The 20,437-nt window shown below is 41.3% G+C and overlaps 1 protein-coding gene across 1 annotated transcript in view; it reads right to left on the reverse strand.

Moving 5' to 3' along the window:
• LOC142656572 (dynein axonemal heavy chain 11-like) overlaps positions 1-20,437 on the reverse strand; it is a 271,269-nt gene that overhangs the window by 165,274 nt on the left and 85,558 nt on the right. Inside the window, exons 34-38 of the mRNA XM_075831503.1 lie at positions 20,052-20,183; positions 19,790-19,963; positions 10,523-10,727; positions 7,089-7,254; positions 4,944-5,046 (exon numbers count right to left, since the gene is read on the reverse strand). Of these exons, the coding sequence (XP_075687618.1) occupies positions 4,944-5,046; positions 7,089-7,254; positions 10,523-10,727; positions 19,790-19,963; positions 20,052-20,183 (780 nt within the window). The remainder of the gene's footprint in view (positions 1-4,943; positions 5,047-7,088; positions 7,255-10,522; positions 10,728-19,789; positions 19,964-20,051; positions 20,184-20,437) is intronic.

Below are 20,437 nucleotides of genomic sequence, written 5' to 3' on the forward strand. Positions count from 1 at the left end.
TCATCTTCTGCTATTTGTGGGGTTCCATGAGATATTATTGATTCCCAAAATAAACAAGTCCTGGTGCTCTGTAAAGCTACCAAACCTCTTTTCATGCCTTTGAAAGATTTCCACCACAAAGCTCAGTATAGAGCAGAAATGATTTCAACAGAATTCAGTTGTGAGTTATTGTTCTACAATTCAACCATTACTGTTATTTTATTTTAGACTGCACATTCTTGATCAAATACATTCTACATATGTGGTGCTGTATGATAGGGTTTCAAGGCGACATTTAGTGGACAGCAAGTTGCCGTAAAATGCGGTTATCTCCATGACTTGTGCGCAACTCAATGATCCCCAATTAGGCTAGGATTACACACACAGTTTTGATGCAATTTTTGTGGAAGCTTTGTCACAGTTTCTGGCTTAGATTTATAACCCCTCTCCGACATATGACGTATACTCATGTATTAGCTGGGTGGTGGAAATATGGAGCGGGCTCACGGGCTGAGCCTGCTCCATACAGCACAGGTGTCGGCTGTATGTTACAGCTGACACTTCACTGTAACTAGCAGGATCGCGCTCGAGCGCAATCCCGCTCCTTTAACTTCTTAGATGTTGTGGTCAATAGTTAGAAAGTGCCAGCCTCTGACAGCCAATCGCCCCTCCACCCGCGCCGTGATCGCGAGGTGCTGATGGTTGGCATGGCAGCGAGGGGGCCTAATGAAGGCCCCCAGGTCTGCCATCTTTATACTCTGGTAGGGCTTAATAGAAGCATGTCAGAAACAGGATATACTTCAATACTATAAAAATCAGTTAAATAAAGGATTTTTTTATGTACAAAAAAAAAAAAAGAAAATATACAGAAATTTTTTTAATTTATTTTCCCCCTATAGCATTGTAAAAAAAGGTACCTAATCTCTCACAAAAAATGGAATCAAAAGTCTTCCAAAACTGTCATGTACCCAAAAATGGTATCAATAAAAACTACATTTCGCCCAGCAAAATTAAACCCTCATATCGCTCAATCGACGGAAAAACAAAACAGTTATGGCTCTCAGAATTTGGCAACACAAGATATATTTTATTTTTTAGTTTGTTTTTTCCTTGTAAAAGTAGTAAAAATGTTTGCTGTAATTGTATTGACCCGCAGAATAAAGATAACATGTTGTTTTAATTGCACGGTGAATGGTAAAAACGCTAGATTCTTTTTAACATTTTTAATACCACCAAAAAAAAATTCTTGTGTCCTAGTTCATTATATGGTACAATAAATGGTGCCATGAAAAAAATACAACTCACCTCATAGAAATCAAGGCTATATCGATGGAAAAATAAAAAAGTTGACTTTCGGAAGGTGGGGAGGAAAAAAGGAAAATTAAAATCTGAAAAATAGCTGCGGCGGGAAACCAAAGAACACTAGTGGAAATAAAAGAAAGGAGATGCATCAGTCTTTGCAAATACCTTTCATTCCTGTTGAAACCACTTCTGGCTTCGACAAAAAAAAAACCGGAGCCAAAAACTGCATCAAAATTGTGTGTGTGATCCCGGCTTTAAAGAAAAAGTCATTGGCGGCGATTGGTCACAATCACAAGCTGTTGAATCATTTTATTTATCCTTGCGACACAGGTACAATTAGAAGCAATGAATGACCGGGCACGTTCCATGCCCGGCCATTCAGCGCCTCTCCACGAATGAAGCGACTGGTACCTTTTGTACCAGTGACGCTTCCGTCGATGAAAGGCGCTGACTGACTGGCAGGGAAAGTCATCCTGCCCAGCCAATCAGCGCCTTTCATAGACGCTGTGTTCAACCTCCTGGAGACCTGCGCAGAAGAGAGCAGGTCTCCATAGCTGCCGGACGGCGTGGGAGCAGGATTAAGGTGAGTTTGAATAGTTTTGTTTTTTTTAAATTGTAATAGACGTGTGTGTCTGTATCTGCGGGGGGGACTTTGTCCGCGGGGGGGGGGGGTATCCATCTACAGGGGTGGGCTATATCTACAGGGGTGGGCTATATCTACAGGGGGACTATATCTACAGGGCTGGGCTATATACAGGGGGACTATATCTACAGGGGGGCTATATACAGGGGGACTATATCTACGTGGGGGGGTGTCTATCTACAGGGGGACTATATCTACAGGGCTGGGCTATATACAGGGGGACTATATCTACAGGGGGTGGGCTATATACAGGGGGACTATATCTACAGGGCTGGGCTATATACAGGGGGACTATATCTACAGGGGGGGGCTATATACAGGGGGACTATATACAGGGGGACTATATCTACAGGGGGCTATATACAGGGGGACTATATCTACAGGGGGACTATATCTACAGGGGGGCTATATACAGGGGGACTATATCTACAGGGCTGGGCTATATACAGGGGGACTATATCTACAGGGGGACTATATCTACGGGGGGGCTATCTACAGGGGGACTATATCTACAGGGCTGGGCTATATACAGGGGGACTATATCTACAGGGGGGCTATATACAGGGGGACTATATCTACAGGGCTGGGCTATATACAGGGGGACTATATCTACAGGGCTGGGCTATATACAGGGGGACTATATCTACAGGGGGGCTATATACAGGGGGACTATATCTACAGGGGGGCTATATACAGGGGGACTATATCTACAGGGGGGCTATATACAGGGGGACTATATCTACAGGGCTGGGCTATATACAGGGGGACTATATCTACAGGGGGGCTATATACAGGGGGACTATATCTACAGGGGGCTATATACTGGAGTGGGCTGTCTATAGAGCACCATATACAGGGGTGGGCTACATAGTATATAGCCCCCTGTAGATATAGCCCACCCCTGTATATGGTGCTCCATAGATAGCCCACCCCAGTATATAGCCCCCCCTGTAGATATAGCCCCCTGTAGATATAGCCCCCCCTGTAGATATATTCCCCGTGTATAGCCCACCCCTGTGTATAGGCCCCCTCTGTAGATATAGCCCCCCTGTGTATAGCCCACCCCTGTAGATACCCCCCCTGTGTATAGCCCACCCCTGTAGATATAGCCCCCCTGTGTATAGCCCAGCCCTGTAGATATGGTCCCCCTGTAGATATGGTCCCCCTGTAGATAGGCCACCCCTGTATATAGCCCACCCCTGTATATAGTCCCCCTGTAGATATAGCCCACCCCTGTATATGGCCCACCCCTGTATATAGTCCCCCTGTAGATATAGCCCACCCCTGTATATAGTCCCCCTGTAGATATAGCCCACCCCTGTATGTAGTGCTCCACAGATAGCCCACCCTTGTATATAGTATATACAGGGGTGGGCTATCTGTGGAGCACTATATACAGGGGTGGACTATCTAGTGGAGCACTATATACAGGGGTGGACTATATGTACAAGGGGGGCTATATACAGGGGTGGGCTATCTGTGAAACACTATATACAGGGGTGGACTATATGTGGAGCACTATATACAGGGGTGGGCTATATCTACAGGGGGGCTACATACATGATTGGGCTATCTGTAGAGCTCTATATACAGGGGTGGGCTATATCTACAGGGGGCTATAAACAGGGGTGGGCTATATCTACAGGGGGGCTATATACAGGGGTGGGCTATCTGTAGAGCACTATAGGGGGAGTTATTTGTGGGACACTATATACAGGGGTGGGCTATATGGGGGCACTATCTACAGGGGTCACGGTGTGTGTGGGACACGGTGTATGGTGCTATTATAATTAGAGGTGCAGTGTATGGCGCTATTATATTTAGGGGCGTAGTGTGTGGTATAATGATAACTTTATATTTATTTATAGGTGCAGAAATGTTGGAAAAGTGAGAAGCTGAAGACATGCGAGCGGCAAACTGCAGAAATGGGCTGTGACCGGGAGAAGTCATCATAGAGGTCTGGACCGGATGGAGAGAAAGAACTAGAATCTGAGACGTCACCGGTGAGTCACTTAATGTAAATGTTTATTCTGCCTCTAATCAGCACTGTAGTCACTTTATGATCTGCAGCGAGATGATGGGTGGAATGATTATGATAGGATTTATTTTTTGTGAAACGGCATCTTCCAGCATATCCTTACCATTGTTCGGGCCATGCTGGGAGCTGTAGTTTTACGCCGTACACACCTATACGGCAGGGGTTGCACTAAATTGAGCTGTATTTGTGCTGGTGTTGTATATATGTAGTGAGCTTGCTTCTGGGGCTGTATATAGAACCATATTGCTTGTGAAATGTACAAATAATTTTATGCTCGCGTTACATAAAAATAAATGACACGTCGATTGGTAGAGAAAACAAACATGGCGAGGGGGAAGGAGATGTCGGGAAAGAGGTGGGGGTGCCAAACTGAATCTTTGCCCCAGGTGCTGGAGAACCTAGCTACGCCTCTGCATTAAGGTTGCTTGCGAGTCACAGCAGAGTTGCAAATTTCCTGCTAGTCGCAGGTGTCCAGATGTACCCATGGAGCCCTAGACTTAGATTCTGGGTTTAAGGCTGTTTTACAGTGGGCGATAGAAACCATTTATATGAGTGATTATTACAATAGATGTAAATTTTTAATGCACATTTTTAAAGAAGCCCTAGAACTGTTCCTACTGTTAGTTACATATAGAAAATGCACATAATTTGCGACAGAGGTAAAAATGTTTTTTCACTGCTAAGGGGTGGAATTTCATATGTGTTTAGTAGAAATGGCAAATAACGCAGCATGCCGCTTAACTATTTACCCTGCAACATGGGTATTACATGACTTGGGCCATTTTTCTTTTTATACTATGTATGGTGTATGGTGCGGAACACAACTGGTGGTATAAAATACAATTTACTATATAAACATACGATAACCTTTTTCCCCAGTTGCTATGGTTACTATAGATCACACATGTGACAGATGAAGTCATGCATTAAATGCAGCATTTCATACACTGAAAACAAGTGACATACTGAATGGTATATTACCTGGAGCCGAGGATTAATGGAAAAACTTCCAGCCGTGGGATTCATGCATGTTATGTATTGGCAATTGTGTATTTCTTTAGCCACCAATTTCTGTCTGTCATACCTATAGTAATCACATAAACATAAATACTGGCTCATGCCGGGCCAGGTTCAATGACTGCATCCTATATACTGCCCTGCTATTATGTAAAACATGCAGCTCATGATACCAATAGGTGTAATGTGAAATTCAGCATGTACTATGGTCTCTACATACAATATGGTTGCCATAGGCATATTCTGTCAACGAGCCCCCAAAATCTTATGCCTCATTTGTAGTGCTAATATGCTCATATGGGGCTGAGGGGCCTTTTTAGGCGCCGTAGACTCCAGTGTCTGGCTGCAAATACTAGCAACTACTATAGTTACACCCCTGATGATTGCTATTCTATATATTTCATGAACCAAATATATGACATTGGAAAAACTATGGATATTTGTTTTGCTTTTAAGAAACAAAATAAAAACATTAAAAAAATAATATTATATATATATATATATATATATATATATATATATATATATATATATATACAGACACAGGACAAAAGTTGATTATTGGTTTAATGATTCTTTATTTGTACGGAGGCAACATATTTCCTAGCATTTCCCAATCGGGGAACATAAGGGTAAATACAGATATCAGACATTGTAGACAACTAATGGCCAAAAATGTCTACAAGCAATGAGATAAGGATAGAGGGACCTGCTCGCAAGATCTAACAATCTACGATGAATGAGGGGGGTGATACATTACCTAGAAGTGATTGTTTGTATAATGGATCTGTCACATGTGAATACAGATGAAGCTATAAATAATGCGGAATGAACCCATCACCCAGCTGTGATCTGTGCAAGAATAGTGAACTGACAACAGGCGTATTGGATAGGGAAGGGCAAGAGGATTCAGTAGAAAAGTAATTGGGTTTAGCAATGAAGTTGTAGCAGTAAATGTGTGAAAATCAAAGACTGCAATAGCAAGGTTGTACAGTACGTACCATAAAGGTAGTCAATGCAGCGGCTATGGGGCCCTTGGAGAGAAAGGGCCCAGCCATGGTTGCTCCCATTCCCTTTTTTATTGGAATTTGGAAAAACTTGGCCTAAGGGTTGGGGAAAGGATGTGGAGGGGTAAAAAGAACAAAAACACCTTCTGTCCTGGGGAGTAAAACCTGGCACCATAATGGGAGACAGTTTTGATATTTCCTACAGAGCCCCCTCTCTTATATGTACGCCACTGTGCAATGGTATAAAGTGTGATGAGCAAGACTTTTACAATGCAACGATAAAACTTAGACATAGGCGCCAATGAGAAATTGCAATAAAATGATCATTACTATCAGACAATCGATCTTTAACAACCAGCGACCCTATAGTGAAAAATATTGTAAAGTCAATAGGACTAGAGGCATATTGATAAACGTATTGGCCAGCTTTAGTTTGGCTGACTGAGGAAGAACATTCCGGAGTACAGGGGCAGCATAGGAGAAAGTACATTGTGCAGTTAGTTGTTTGGCACTTTTTTCTATAATTTTGTACATTTTATTAAAGGGGTATCCAGGAGGCCGCGATAAATTGCAGCCATAATTATAGCATTGCTTACTGATAATAATAATCACTTTTACTTAAAAAAAAAAAAAAAAGATCAGCCTATTATTTAAATGCTGTTTTCTTTTAGCTGTTTTCCCACGATCCCATGCATTGCCGTACTGTATCAAACATCACCCTTGATAATAAATAATTTTTTCAGCTAGCGGACAAAAGAAGCGTCCTGCCCAATCTTCGAGAAGATTCCATCCCAAAACCTCCCATTGAAGTAAATAGGAGTAGGAATCTTCCAGCTGACGGCAGGAATAATTCTGCGGTGGCTTTTGCAACAGGACCCTCCAAGCAAAAACCGCCATGTGAACATAGCCTAACCATGTAAAATAACGCAGACTCTGTGTAAAGCCAGGTACAAACCCTGTGAGCTTTATAATGGCTGCCATTGGTGGTAGACATTTTTGGAAATCTGCTATCCGATAGGCCAAGTTAGTTCAAAGACTGCTTCACACAAGAGGACAACTATCATACACAAACCTGAAACAATGATAGGGAGATCATACTCACCAGTGACTGTAATCTATATGTTGCCTTATTAAAGTGTGAGGTTGTACTGTACTATAAGCATCAACTTCTGGCATGTTGAGATCGTCTATAAAATAAATCAATTTTTTGGTGCCCGGTGGAGAGTAGTTTCTTCCTGCCCTCTTTTCCAAAGGTTTTTCTAAGATGCCTAGCAAAAGACAAAACAAAAAAAACCACCATATATTATGGGTTTATATATTCTGTTAATAACACTAGAAATTAATATAATGTGAACAACAAAGACAATGTTTAGGCAGCCTAACGGCTAATGTCAGGGGATTGGAGGCCTATAACTATATAAAGCACTTCTTGAAGATGCAAATATCATTCAATGGAAACATTATCTCCTAAGTATAAACCAATATCAAAATTAAATGATGCGTCCAGTTAGGGCATGACCACACATGGCGGAATTCCTCCGCAACTGTCCGCATCAATGCCGCACAGAATCTGCGTTGCAGATTCTGCAGCGGATCTGCACAAAATGTGCAGAAAATTGATGCGGACTAGCTGCTGCGGACTGCGGGAAAAGTGCTTCCCTTCTCCCTATCAGTGCAGGATAGAGAGAAGGGACAGCACTTTCCCTAGTGAAAGTAAAAGAATTTCATACTTACCGCCCGTTGTCTTTATGACGCGTCCCTCCTTCGGCATCCAGCCCGACCTCCCTGGATGACGCGCCAGTCCATGTGACCGCTGCAGCCTGTGCTTGGCCTGTGATTGGCTGCAGCCGTCACTTACACTGAAACGTCATCCTGGGAGGCCGGACTGGAGACAGAAACAGGGAGTTCTCGGTAAGTACGAACTTCATTTTTTTTTACAGATACATGTATATTGGGATCGGTAGTCACTGTCCCGGGTGCAGAAACAGTTACTGCCGATCGCTTAACTCTTTCAGCACCCTGGACAGTGACTATTTACTGACGTCTCCTAGCAACGCTCCCGTCATTACGGGAGCCCCATTGACTTCCTCAGTCTGGCTGTAGACCTAGAAATACATAGGTCCAGCCAGAATGAAGAAATGTCAAGTAAAAAAAGCAAGACGCATCCGCAGCACACATGACATGTGCATGACAGCTGCGGACTTCATTGCGGAACTTTGAATCTCCATTGAAGTCAATGGAGAAATTCCGCCATGAGTCCGCCACTGCTCCGCAACAGACAGAGCATGCTGCGGACACCAAATTCCGCTCCGCAGCCTATGCTCCGCAGCGGAATTGTACGCATCGTGTAAACGAACACTGCTAAATTAAAGTGAAAGTCAATGTAGAAACGGCTCCGCTGCGGATTAACGCTGCGGAGTGTCCGCAGCGGAATTTAAGTGCAATTCCGCCATGTGTGAACCCGCCCTTATAGATAATGTTCATTGTACCATGAAGTTATGCAACTTTTTTTTTAACATACATTGTCTTATAATTTGTCACCACTTTCAAGATTTATGGTTGTTGTCAGTAAAGGGAAACTACCAGAAAACCAGTCCAACCCTGAAAAGAAGCAAAGACCTAAGACTTTATTCAGACGACCGGGTGTCAAATCGGCCAAGAAAAAAGTGCAGTTTTTCACGATGAATTTGCACCCGTGCGGGACTCGTTGTCATGGATCCCTCATAGACTCGAGTCATGTCCTATTTTTTCCCAGGATGCTCAACTGGTCCGCTAAAAAAAAAACAGCCGTGTGAATGGGCCCATAGAAATGCATTGATTTCAATGCAGCAGTGTGACAGCCGTTAAAAAAAAAAGTCAGTCACACGGCCGAGTTTCCCTGTCGTCTGTAAAAGGCCTAATGGTTCTGAGGGAGTTATTGTTTAGTTTAGGCAAGAGATAAATACAACAGCAGCATCGCTCTCCTGTTACAGTAGGTTGCTAATATGTATCAGTAGGCCGAATTCAAAACAACGGCCGTCACTCACACGGATGCATGTATTTCAATGGGGCCGTTCACACGGCCGTTGTTTCAATGGACCATGTGAAGGGTCCGTTGAAAAATAGAACATGTTCTATTTTCTTCTGTTTTCACGGATCCCTCTATAGACTGAAGTATATGGGGATCCCTGAAAACGGGACCCGCACAGGTGCAACTCGGACGTGAAAAACGGCCGATTTTCACGTCCGAGTTTGCACTCGTTCGTGTGAATCTGGCATTATAGATTACACATTGTGGCACACTCTTAGTTATGAGAAATATTAGGTCTGAACTATTTTCAGCCCCTGGTTGTAAACATTAAAGGAAGAAAGCAGCAACGTTTTTTCTAATCCTGGACAATCCCTTTAAATGCTTTTATTCAGGGATCTTAAAAATGTTGAGGAAGGGAAACTTAGAGTATCTCAGACAGGGACACCAGCAGAGAAGTACTGGTATTGTTATCAGGGGCCCAAACTCACCTGTGGACTGCCACCCACTAGTTATTGGTAAACCTGATTCCCAACATGTTGCCTTGCATTTCACATTGGTGTAAGGGCACATGCCCCAATTAGTATTTTGTTTCCCCTCCACCATGGTTCAATGTGCTTGAAACAAAGTATAACAGCCTTCCTCAGGTGCCTCAAGTACCAAATGTATACAGAAGGATGAAGGTTTATGAACATAATACGCATTTCTAAGGCCTTAAATATTTGACTGTTTGTCGCCAGATATTTCTGATAGCATCCCTGATACGAGATTAGAACAAAGGATCTTTTTTCCAGAGACAGTGACACTCTAGCCCAGGGGTTATATCTAGTATTGCAGCTCAGTCACATTCTCTTGATAAAGACTAAGGGTATGTTCACACACACTATTTACGGACGTAATTTGGGCATTTTTGCCCCGAATTACGTCCGAAATAGCGGCTCTAAAGCGTCGGCAAACATCTGCCCATTCATTAGAATGGGTCTTACGATGTGCTGTGCAGACGGTCATTTTTTTTACGCCCCGTTGTAAAAAAGACGCCCGCGTCAAAGAAGTGCCTGTCACTTCTTCAGACGTAAATGGAGCCGTTTTCCATTGACTCCATGGAAAAACAGCTCCATTTACGTCCGTAATGGACGCAGCGAAAAACGCCTGCACATGCCATTACGGCTGAAATTGCGGGGCTGTTTTCGCCTGAAAACAGCACCGTAATTTCAGCCGTTACGGACGCTGCCGTGTGAACATACCCTTAGGGTTTAAGCACATGACAAAGCTGTGTGCATGGACCCTCTATGGAGGCACATGATCTAATACTTCTAGAGGAGAATACCAGCAAATTTATGGCATACAATGGAACATGTCACAATTTTATTTTCTGAACTGTATGACTCTGTGGGAAACCATAATACAGCATTGTGGACGAGCCCTTAATAGGATCACAATATGGCAAATATATTTACATAATAACAGGGATCAAAAATAATACATGTGGTTATAGAACTAGATACAATCAAACCATTGGTAAGACTTACGTTGGAGCATGGCAGATGTGGTGTAGTAGTTGAAAGGGACTTTGGCCACAATGTAGTCTTCTGCCAATTTGGACACTTTATCTGATACCAGGACAGTTTTGCCAACACCGGCATTTCCGACTAGCATTATCGGCTTCCCCTTTTCCAGCAGTAAATCCAGAAAATACCTCAAGCGTACAGTTTCGGCAGTGTGTACCAAGACAGTCTGGGTTTGCATGAAGATAGAAACAATAAACTACTCATGAAGATTGATGTATTTTAAAATCAAGCAGAGTATAAGTGATTTATTTTTGTATATATGTATACATGAAGGAAGGGTCATCATCATATACATAGACAAATTATATATTAAATAGACCAATTATAAAGAGATCAAAGACATCATTATTACACTTCACTTCCATTATCTTATCCAACCCCCTCCTCTTCTGCACAATATTGAAAAACAGGGGGGGGGGGGGGGTTGACAGAGCCATTGCTTTTTTTTGGTACATGGTAGATATATGGGTACAAAGGGGACGATGAGCAGTATCAAGAGTAGACGTCAACCATGCATGGTGCCAAATAAGAGCAAGATGGAATCCAGTCGCAGTCAATAAATGTCTAAGATGTCAAAGTTCAGGGCCGATCTGCAACAAGTGCAAAACAGATGACAGAGGAAAATCAGCAGAAGAGAATAGGAGGTAAATCATGAAATAGAACAAGTAGCAGATCAGAAAAGCCCCGAGAAATGTTTCACCTATATTTTCTTACTAATTAAAACCAGATAGTGAGACATATTCTTTTTCATCTGTTTTTATTTTCCGAGTGTAGATTTTTTAATCCTATTTTCTGTAAATGATTATAGGGGCAGCAATCTTGCCGGAGCTGCTGTTTACAGCATACAGAGATATGCTTTACAGCAGTCACATGGATCATAGGAACCTGTGAACAGGAGGGGTCCCGTTGAGTTCTATGGGAAAGTTTTCTAGGCATGCTCTGTGACCTGGACAGAGGTCATTTTGCAGGGTGGAGGAGGAGCGGAGCTGTTTCTATCATGTATTGTGTTGTCTGTCATTGTATGTCTGTGATGATAATGAGATGACTGCTGAGAGGTGATCTCTACAGAACTGGATGTGTCAGTCTATTGTTTGTCAGGCTCAGTGGGCAGAGTAAAAACGGCTAGATTTTAGGATTATTTTTTCCATATAGATAATGAAATAGAAAAATTTAAAATTAAAAAATCACCAAAAACTCCTAAAAAATAGGTTTAACATAAAAACTTGATTTAAACAATAGTCCATTTTCAGATGTCACAATCCCTTTAAGTAGTTTAGAGTACAATTAATCATATCAACATAAATGGGGAAGCATGGAGCGGGCTCACGGGCTGAGCGTGCTCGATACGCAGTGGATGTCAGCTGTGTAATACAGCCGACACCTCCCCACAATGGACTTCTAAAAAAAAAAAAAACAGTTTAAATATTTTTGGGGGAACATAAAAAAGACTAAGTTCAAAAATACCCCCATTTCCCATTTTTTAAGTTAATATAACTGGTATCGCCTCATCCGTAAAAGTCCAAACTATTAATATATAATGTTATTTAGCCCGCTCAGTGAACGCCGTAAAAACCCCCCACTAAGATTACAGTTTTTTGGTCACCTCAGCTCCCCAAAAAAAATGAAATAAAAAGTGATCAATAAAGACACATGTACCCCAAAATGGTAGCAATAAAAACTACAGTTCGGCTAGCAAAAATAAGCCCTCATATCGCTCAATCGACAGAAAATGAAAAAAGTTATGGCTTTCAGAATATGGCGACACAAAACATTTTTTTTTGTTTTAACAAATAGATGTTCTTTTAAATAAAAGTGGTAAAACATAAAAAAACATACAAATTTGGTATCGCCATAATTGTATCAACCCATAGAATAGAGTGAAAATGACGTTTTTACCGCACGAAGGACACCGCAATAACAGAACCCCCCTAAAAATTTCGGAATCGCTGTTTTTTGCCCATTTCACCACACAAATATGTTTATTTTTTTTGAGTTTTCCAGTACAATATGTGGTACATTAAATGGTGCAATGAAAAACTAAAATTGTCCCGCAAAAACAAGATTGTTGCTATGGTTTTTGAAAGGCGGGGAGGAAAAAACTAAATTTGGCCATGTCATTAAGGCCTGATTTACACGAGCGTGTGCGTTTTGCGCACGCAAAAAACGCGGCGTTTTGCGTGCGCAAAATGCACTTAACAGCTGCGTGTGTCATCAGTGTATGATGCGCGGCTGCGTGATTTTCGCGCAGCCGCCATCATTATGACACTCCGATTGGATGTTTGTAAACAGAAAAGCACGTGGTGCTTTTCTGTTTACATTCAGAGTTTGACAGCTGATGCGCGAATCACGCAGTTCGCACGGAAGTGCTTCCGTGCGGCATGCGTGGTTTTCACGCACCCATTGACTTCAATGGGTGCGTGATGCGCGAAAAATGCTGAAATATAGAACAGTCTGCACTGCCCCATAGAGTAATATAGGTGCGTATAATACGCGTGAAAAGCACGCGCGTCGCACGCGCGTATATTCCGCTCGTGTAAATTATGCCTAAGGGGTTATGGAAGGGGCCCAAATTGTGTTGTCAAGTCCTTATCCTACATGGATAGTATCAACCCGCACAAGGCTCCCTTTCCACTTTCTTTAGCTAATTTGGGAATAGGAAAGCCAGGCGAGGGCCACAAGTGTTTTAATTCTGCAAGAAATGGGTAGGAGGGTCAACAATCACCAGACTGTCCTGTTACCAGAATGGCATGGCGAGATGAACCACCACGAGGAGGGGCCCCCATTTTGCTCTTGTTCCGAGGCCCACTTTCCTCTATGTCTGCCGCGGCTGTGATATCTCAGAACTGGTAACAAGAAGCTATTGATAGGAGGCTCTTGCAATGTATTGACAGACACTGTGCCCTTATAACAGTACACGCTGCCATATACAGCGACTGTATGCTGCTGAAAGCGCCTGCCTGTCCAGTTCTATAATCGCAATCGCTCCCACTTTTAAAGGGAGAATTTACAATAAAAACATTACATTAGGGAATCGTCCTTAAGGCAATGTTTAAAGTGGCTTTGAACTCCATAATGTATCATCATTAAACATCAAAGAGTATAAACTAAGTTGTGTTCATTACTGGATCAAATGTGGTTTTAATATTTATATTAATAGATATATAAATCAAAGACTATAACCAAACATCTATGTTCTGCATTGTACAGAAAACTCAGAGCGCCAAGTATGAAATATATGCGGTGAACCCAACCATGTCGAAGGCCGAAACCTGGAACTTAAGGGGTTATTATGCCATAAACATTCCTCCCAGACTATTCAATACTGCTGTGAAGACCACAAATTGTAGTTCAAATGTATCTTCACTTTAAGTGCACTGGATCATTTACTTTAACAATGTGAACATGTTCTCATTATCACATTCAACTTGATTACGACAGAGCCTAATACTTAAAAGCACTCTTGAAATGGAAGAAGGCATGAACGCATGAACGCATGATCAATTCCTAATAAACTGAGCAACGAGCTAATATGTGTTGAGTGATTTAGACAAGAAATATCAGATAAAAGATGTACAGTAGATAGACACAATGTAAAAGATAAGAATAGGAAAGGACAGAAGGGTGTGCTCAGTCAGACACTTAATTGTACGTGCCACAAGAACGAGTTCATGAATTGTACAGTTTTGTAGAGGAGGACGATAAATTGTAAAACAATGGAAATAAAAGAGACACAAAGTTATCTGTCTCTTTTCTTTTGGATCTTATCCCAGTAGTGGCAAAGTAATAAAAAAGGTGGCAAGGCCGCACAATCGCTATGTGATAGATCAGCCTAAATATTCCTATTCTAGGATGGAGCTTTTCTTCTTTATTGGTAAGTTCCCTACTCATAAATGTATGAAGAGTAAGGTAATAAACTGGTTAAAATTAAAATAAATAAAGGTAAAATGTAATCACTCTACACATTATACCCAAAAAATGTGTACAGCTTTTAAGACATTCTAGAGCTAAACATAAAGGGGATGTATGAGATTTAAAAAAAAATAGTTGCTTTCCTCTAAAAACAGCGCCACACTTGTTCATGGGCTTGGTCTGGTATTGGAGTTCATTCTTATACACTTCCCAACGATAAAGGAGATTCATCAAAACTAGAAAGTGAAAGACTGAAGAAAAACAGGAGGAACAACTTACATACTAGCTTGCTTACTTTTTGGAAAGGGACAGCTAGAACTGGTATGTGATTGTTGCTATGGCCATTCTTTATTTGAACTAGTTTTGATGGCTCTACCCAACTTTTGAGTCTTGTACAGAAGAATCTAACATAACATACAGTTTTTAGCAATGTACACAAGAACTTGTATCACATTGTAAGGTGTAGGATATTATGGCACAGAAAGAATCAATTGTATTTCTAAAAAATGGTCCTCATTGTGCAGACAGGATACATTAACAATGAGAGCAAGAAAACGGCTTAACAAACCGGCTGATGTTACGCAGAAAGACACCCGCCACACAAATACCCAGCACCAAATCCCAGAATTTCACAGAACAAGCAATTCAGCAAGTATAAGGATAGAACTTCCTAGAAATGTCAGAGTGACACAGAAAAGATTACAGCAATACGACAAGAGAATGTCATGGAATTATTAGCTTCTTATAACTTGAGAAAGTTGTATTTATACAATGACTTTGATCAACCTACGATCTTGCTCAGTCAGATTTGATTGGACAAGACGGCAAAAGCCTGTTAGCCGCTGAATGCGATCTTATTTTAAGGACATAGGTTCCCCTGCTGCCTCCAGAATCACACAAGTGATTGGCAGAATCCTCACCCCTTTTGCAGTAAGGGTCATGGGACAATCCTGCGAAATAAAGGACTGTTAGCAAGAATGCATCAGGGAGACTGGGAGATTAAAAGACTCCCTAATAAATAATTGCAACAGGAAACCAAAGTTTATACCATACCTATACATTGTATTGGCAAAAAGTTTCTGGAGAGAAAAAGTATTCATAGGAAAACTAACAATCATGATGTTACTAATTCCTAGTGATATGAACTTTTAGAGGGTCCCAGTACTTTGTTTGAAGGGATTTTGCCACGAAGGACATTTATCACCTACTCACCAGAGTACAAGAGGATCCTTCAGTGGGCACATACTCTTATGCAATAATTGGCTCCAAAAGCCATCAGACAATCTCATCTGGAGATGACTTTTGAGCCAATCACTTGCCACTAGATCCTATATTTTTTTAATTAAAAAAATAACTTATTACATCTTACTGATGATATGTCATGTGTGTACAATGATAACAACAAAGCTTATGATGCCATAAAAAATGGACATGCACATGTTCCGTATCGATGGAGGATGAGCCCTCAAAATCATTACCTCTGGCGGACCCAAGGAACCCCAGTCCAATACTTCCCTGTTTCACAGAGATAATTATATTTGTATTTGTAGGAAGGATTAATACTCTTAACAAACGGATATGGTAATAAGTAAATATATTATTCAGGGTTGTATTTTTACACCTAGGAAAATGCTACAGAGCAGCCCCTGGTATTGATAAACTATGGTACAGTTCAGTCAAAGGGTTAATTTAACTGAAACAATGTCTTCCAGCCATATGTCACATTAATCTGACTCTAGTCAGCACCCATTTAACTCTATGTATTTCCTCTTCAGTAAGCTTTGCATAAAACTAACCCCAACCCACATGGGTTTCTATAATACCCTCACAGAATGACAATGAATGATGGCACGTAGGTGGAAGCTGCCTGAAGAAAGCAAAATTGTAACAAGAAAAAAAATTGACATTTTAGATTTTAAATGTTACACAGTTTTTATAAAGCTTCAGTCAATTTATTTTATTTATTCTAATGAAGAGCATTACAGCTGCTTTACTGCACTGAAGCAAGAATCGATCACATCATTAATCACACCTCGTGAATAGTCACAAATCAGGTCCTAACAGCAAGCACTGAATCAGGAGCAACGAAGCATAAACTCCTTCACAATTTATGATCTCTTCAATTGCATCTTTTCAACCATTAAATTGCAAGATACCATAAATTTTTATCTTCTTCCCTTCAGTCACATTATTGATTCTGCCTTGTGAAATATAGAATCGCTGTAAATCTGGGCTATTGAATTAATTTTAAGTCTTGACTTCAGATCGGGAAGCCAAAATACTAGTAAGGTTGTTAATTCACACTGAGGAACAAATGATAGAAACATTAAAATTTAAATGGACAACAGGGACCTAAAATAGCTGTAGCTCTGTCAATTGCAGTTCTCATCAACCTTGAAGGTATTTCTCCCCATTCTCTTTAGAGTATAAAAGAAACAAGATCATAAACACGAATTATATGTAAACTACCTTAGAACCGCCTCCTACCTACTTAAAAGTATATGTACAGAAACACAGCAAAGTAGGAAGAATGACAGTATTAAGAAATCACATTCTGTGTATGTACAAGTTACATTGTTAATTTTCGGTTTTTTACATAAACACATTCACTTGAAGAGGACCTGTCATTAGGTCATATAAATTGAGCTGGTTAACTGACCTGAACAGCATTGTCTCCCTGAGTCCAGCATTGTTTTTCTTTTTTTCCTGGAACCCCCCACCCGATTCCAGAGATATGGCTCACTGTTTTGTTGGCTCCCTCTATGCTAATTTTCTGTAGTTAGCCAACAGGGCGTGAACTACCCTCAAGTTGCCTTGTGCTGATTTGTCGGCATCAGAGGCAGGGAAGCTAGCTCCACCCCATAGGCTAACTACAGCAAATTACCATATATGGAGCTAACAAAACAGGGGGCCAGATCTCTGGAATGGGGGAATCCAGGAAAGAAAAAAAACCAATGCTGGAATCAGGGATACAGCGCTGTTCAGATCAGTAATCCAGTTCAACTCATATGATCTAGTAACAGGTCCTCTTTAACATCCTTTAGCCTGGAGGTTTGTTTGAGCATAGACAAATCACAAAAATGAGCTATATTAATTTCAAATCACAGGACATGCAGGACATACTATTAAGTCATGGAGCGCGAATGATGCACTTATCATGACATAATAGTATGTCCAGGAGCGGGAAGGGGTTCACATTGACAACCAATATTCCTTGCTCCCATTTCCAATTAGAGTTAGTCTTGCATGTACAATAACGCCTATTCATTATAATGAAGAGGGACCAGATATGTACATTGAAAATGGGGAACAGTAAATTGGCAGGTGCCATACTCCACTATACGAAATCCCACTATTTTCTTTTCAAGAAAAAACATTTTAATATGTATTGCAGCCAATGATTTTCACTAGACCTTTGCTAAGGGAAGTCTTTTGTTATTTTATGCCGTGTATAAGAGGGTGTGCAACTCGAGTAAAAAAAAAATTCTGCTCAGTAAAAGATGTGCTTTTTTTTTTTTTGTGTTGCATGCCAAAAAAAGTAAATGTAGATGCCAGGTGATTGCCGCAATGGTAGAATGCTTACATAAATTTTTTGGGGGAGTGCAATTCTTTGGGGTCACTGATTTGCATCTACTTTTAATGCACGCAATAAAAGCTTGTAGGGTACAGCATTGCACAACTTTGTGCAGGCATGTCCTTTGTAATATCTCACAAAATGTACTTATTCTCCTTGTGGAGAGCAGGAAGTCTTTAGAGCAATGCATCCTGGGAAAAAGTATGCAAAATGGCTGTTCTCCAGGAGAGCCTCAAAACATGAACACTTTACCCAGGGAGAATTCCCTTACTAGCTGAATCTTTGCACGGAGAAATTGTATCTTTATTGAGGCAGTACACGTTACATCTCATTTAGCTGCAATGGTGAAGTCTGTGATCTCAGACTTCTAGAATAAAAGTACTTAACAAAGCAACTGTCTGATTATTATAAATTAGAAAATTAAATTAGGAAAAACCTAGATTCGAAAGACTATCATAGATTTGTCTGTTACTCAACACAATTCTTTGTGTTAAAATAAACCTCTCCAGATTAGTGAAAAATGGTCTAAAGCTTATGTGCATACCACATAAATGAAAAACATCTTAAATGTAATTTAATGTATATCTAGCAGGGGCAGTTAAAGGAAAATGTGCTTATGGTATTTAATTAAGTAAATCTGCTTTGCTAGAATGGAGTTATGCCAGGGGCGTAACTATGAAAGACTGGGCCCCATAGCAAACTTTTGACTGGGCCTCCCCTCCCTAGGTGTCACACGCAGCCCCCTTTTAGATCATGCCCCCACCAGATTGTGCCATACAGCCCCCCTGTAGACAGTACTATATAGTACCCCCTGTAGATTGTCCCATACCCTGTAAAAGGAGCTATAAAGCCCCCCTGTTGACAGTGTCACATCCCACTTGTAGATAGCGCCCCCCACCTCACCCTTGTATACAGTGCCACACAGCCCCCCTTTGTATATAGTGCCACACAGCCCCCTTGTATAGTGCCACACAGCCCCCTTGTATATAGTGCCATACAGCTCCCCCCCCTTGTATATAGTGCGACACAGACCCCTTGTATATAGTGCCACACTGCCCCCCTTGTATATAGTGCCTCACAGCCCCCTTGTATAGTGCACACAGCCCCCCTTGTATATAGTGCTACACAGGCCCCCTTGTATATAGTGCCACACAGCCCCTCTTGTATATAGTGCCACACATCCCCCCTTGTATATAGTGCCACACAGCCCCCCCTTGTATATAGTGCCACACAGCCCCCCTTGTATATAGTGCCACACAGCCCCCCTTGTATATAGTGCCACAAAGCCCCCCCTTGTATATAGTGCCACCCTGCCCCATTTAGATAGTGCCACACAGTCCTCCCCTTGTAAATCGTGCCATACAGCCCCCCTAGTAGATAGTGCCACACAGCCCCCTTGTATAGTGCCACACAGACCCCCCTTGTATATAGTGCCACACAGCCCCCCTTGTATATAGCGCCACACCCAGCACCCCTCCCTTGTATATAGTGCCAGAAAGCACCCCTCCTTTGTATGTAGTGCCACCCTGCTCCTCCCTTGTATATAGTGCTACACAGAAATCCGCTCCTCTGTATATTGCCACACAGGCCCCTCCTCTATTGCCACTGACTAATTCACTGTCTACAACTTTGCAGCTTGTCCCCTCTGCACTGGGGCCATGGGTATGAATCTGACCAAAATCTTGAATATGAAGAGAGCATTCATACTCCGTGTTTGTATGGATACTTGATAATAATAGACTCACCTGTAATGGAATATCTGGGATCATATCAAACTCTGGAATCCTTTCAGTCCAAGGAGTAAATTTCTTCGTTTCGGGGTCAATAAAATAATCGAACACTGTACCATGTGAAGGGAACTTAATGGTTCTCATTTCTTTGTTCCACCATCGGCTAAACTCCAAACGGTAATCGATCAACTAAAACAATATTTTTACACTGAATATACAAGACATCAAATTCTCTGTTGGTAAACATCTTACCTACTATAAAAGTTATATTTCTTACCTGATCTTGAAAGAGAGCGCCCCCAAAAGACCAGACACAAGCAAAAACAAAATAAATTTCATAAAGCTCCCGCAGGGAATCTGGTGGGGTGTTTTCTTCAGTGAGAAGACAATCTAATAAGGAGCATAACGTCTGCATGAAGAAAAAGTAATATGTACATATCAATTATAAATTTGCAAAATGTATATTATAAATATATTTCACTAACATTTCGACAATTTTGGAGTGACAATTTCATACACGGTGAATGGCAATCGAAATTTGCCCCTAAAATTAAAATAAATAAATCACCACAGAATATTAGGATATATAGACATCATAGCGGGCAAAGAGTGTCTTTCACTCTGGAAGACTCTCTGTGTCTATGTATAATGTGATCGCCAATT

The sequence above is a fragment of the Rhinoderma darwinii genome, chromosome 6, assembly GCF_050947455.1.
Source record: "Rhinoderma darwinii isolate aRhiDar2 chromosome 6, aRhiDar2.hap1, whole genome shotgun sequence".
NCBI classification, from domain to species: domain Eukaryota; kingdom Metazoa; phylum Chordata; class Amphibia; order Anura; family Rhinodermatidae; genus Rhinoderma; species Rhinoderma darwinii.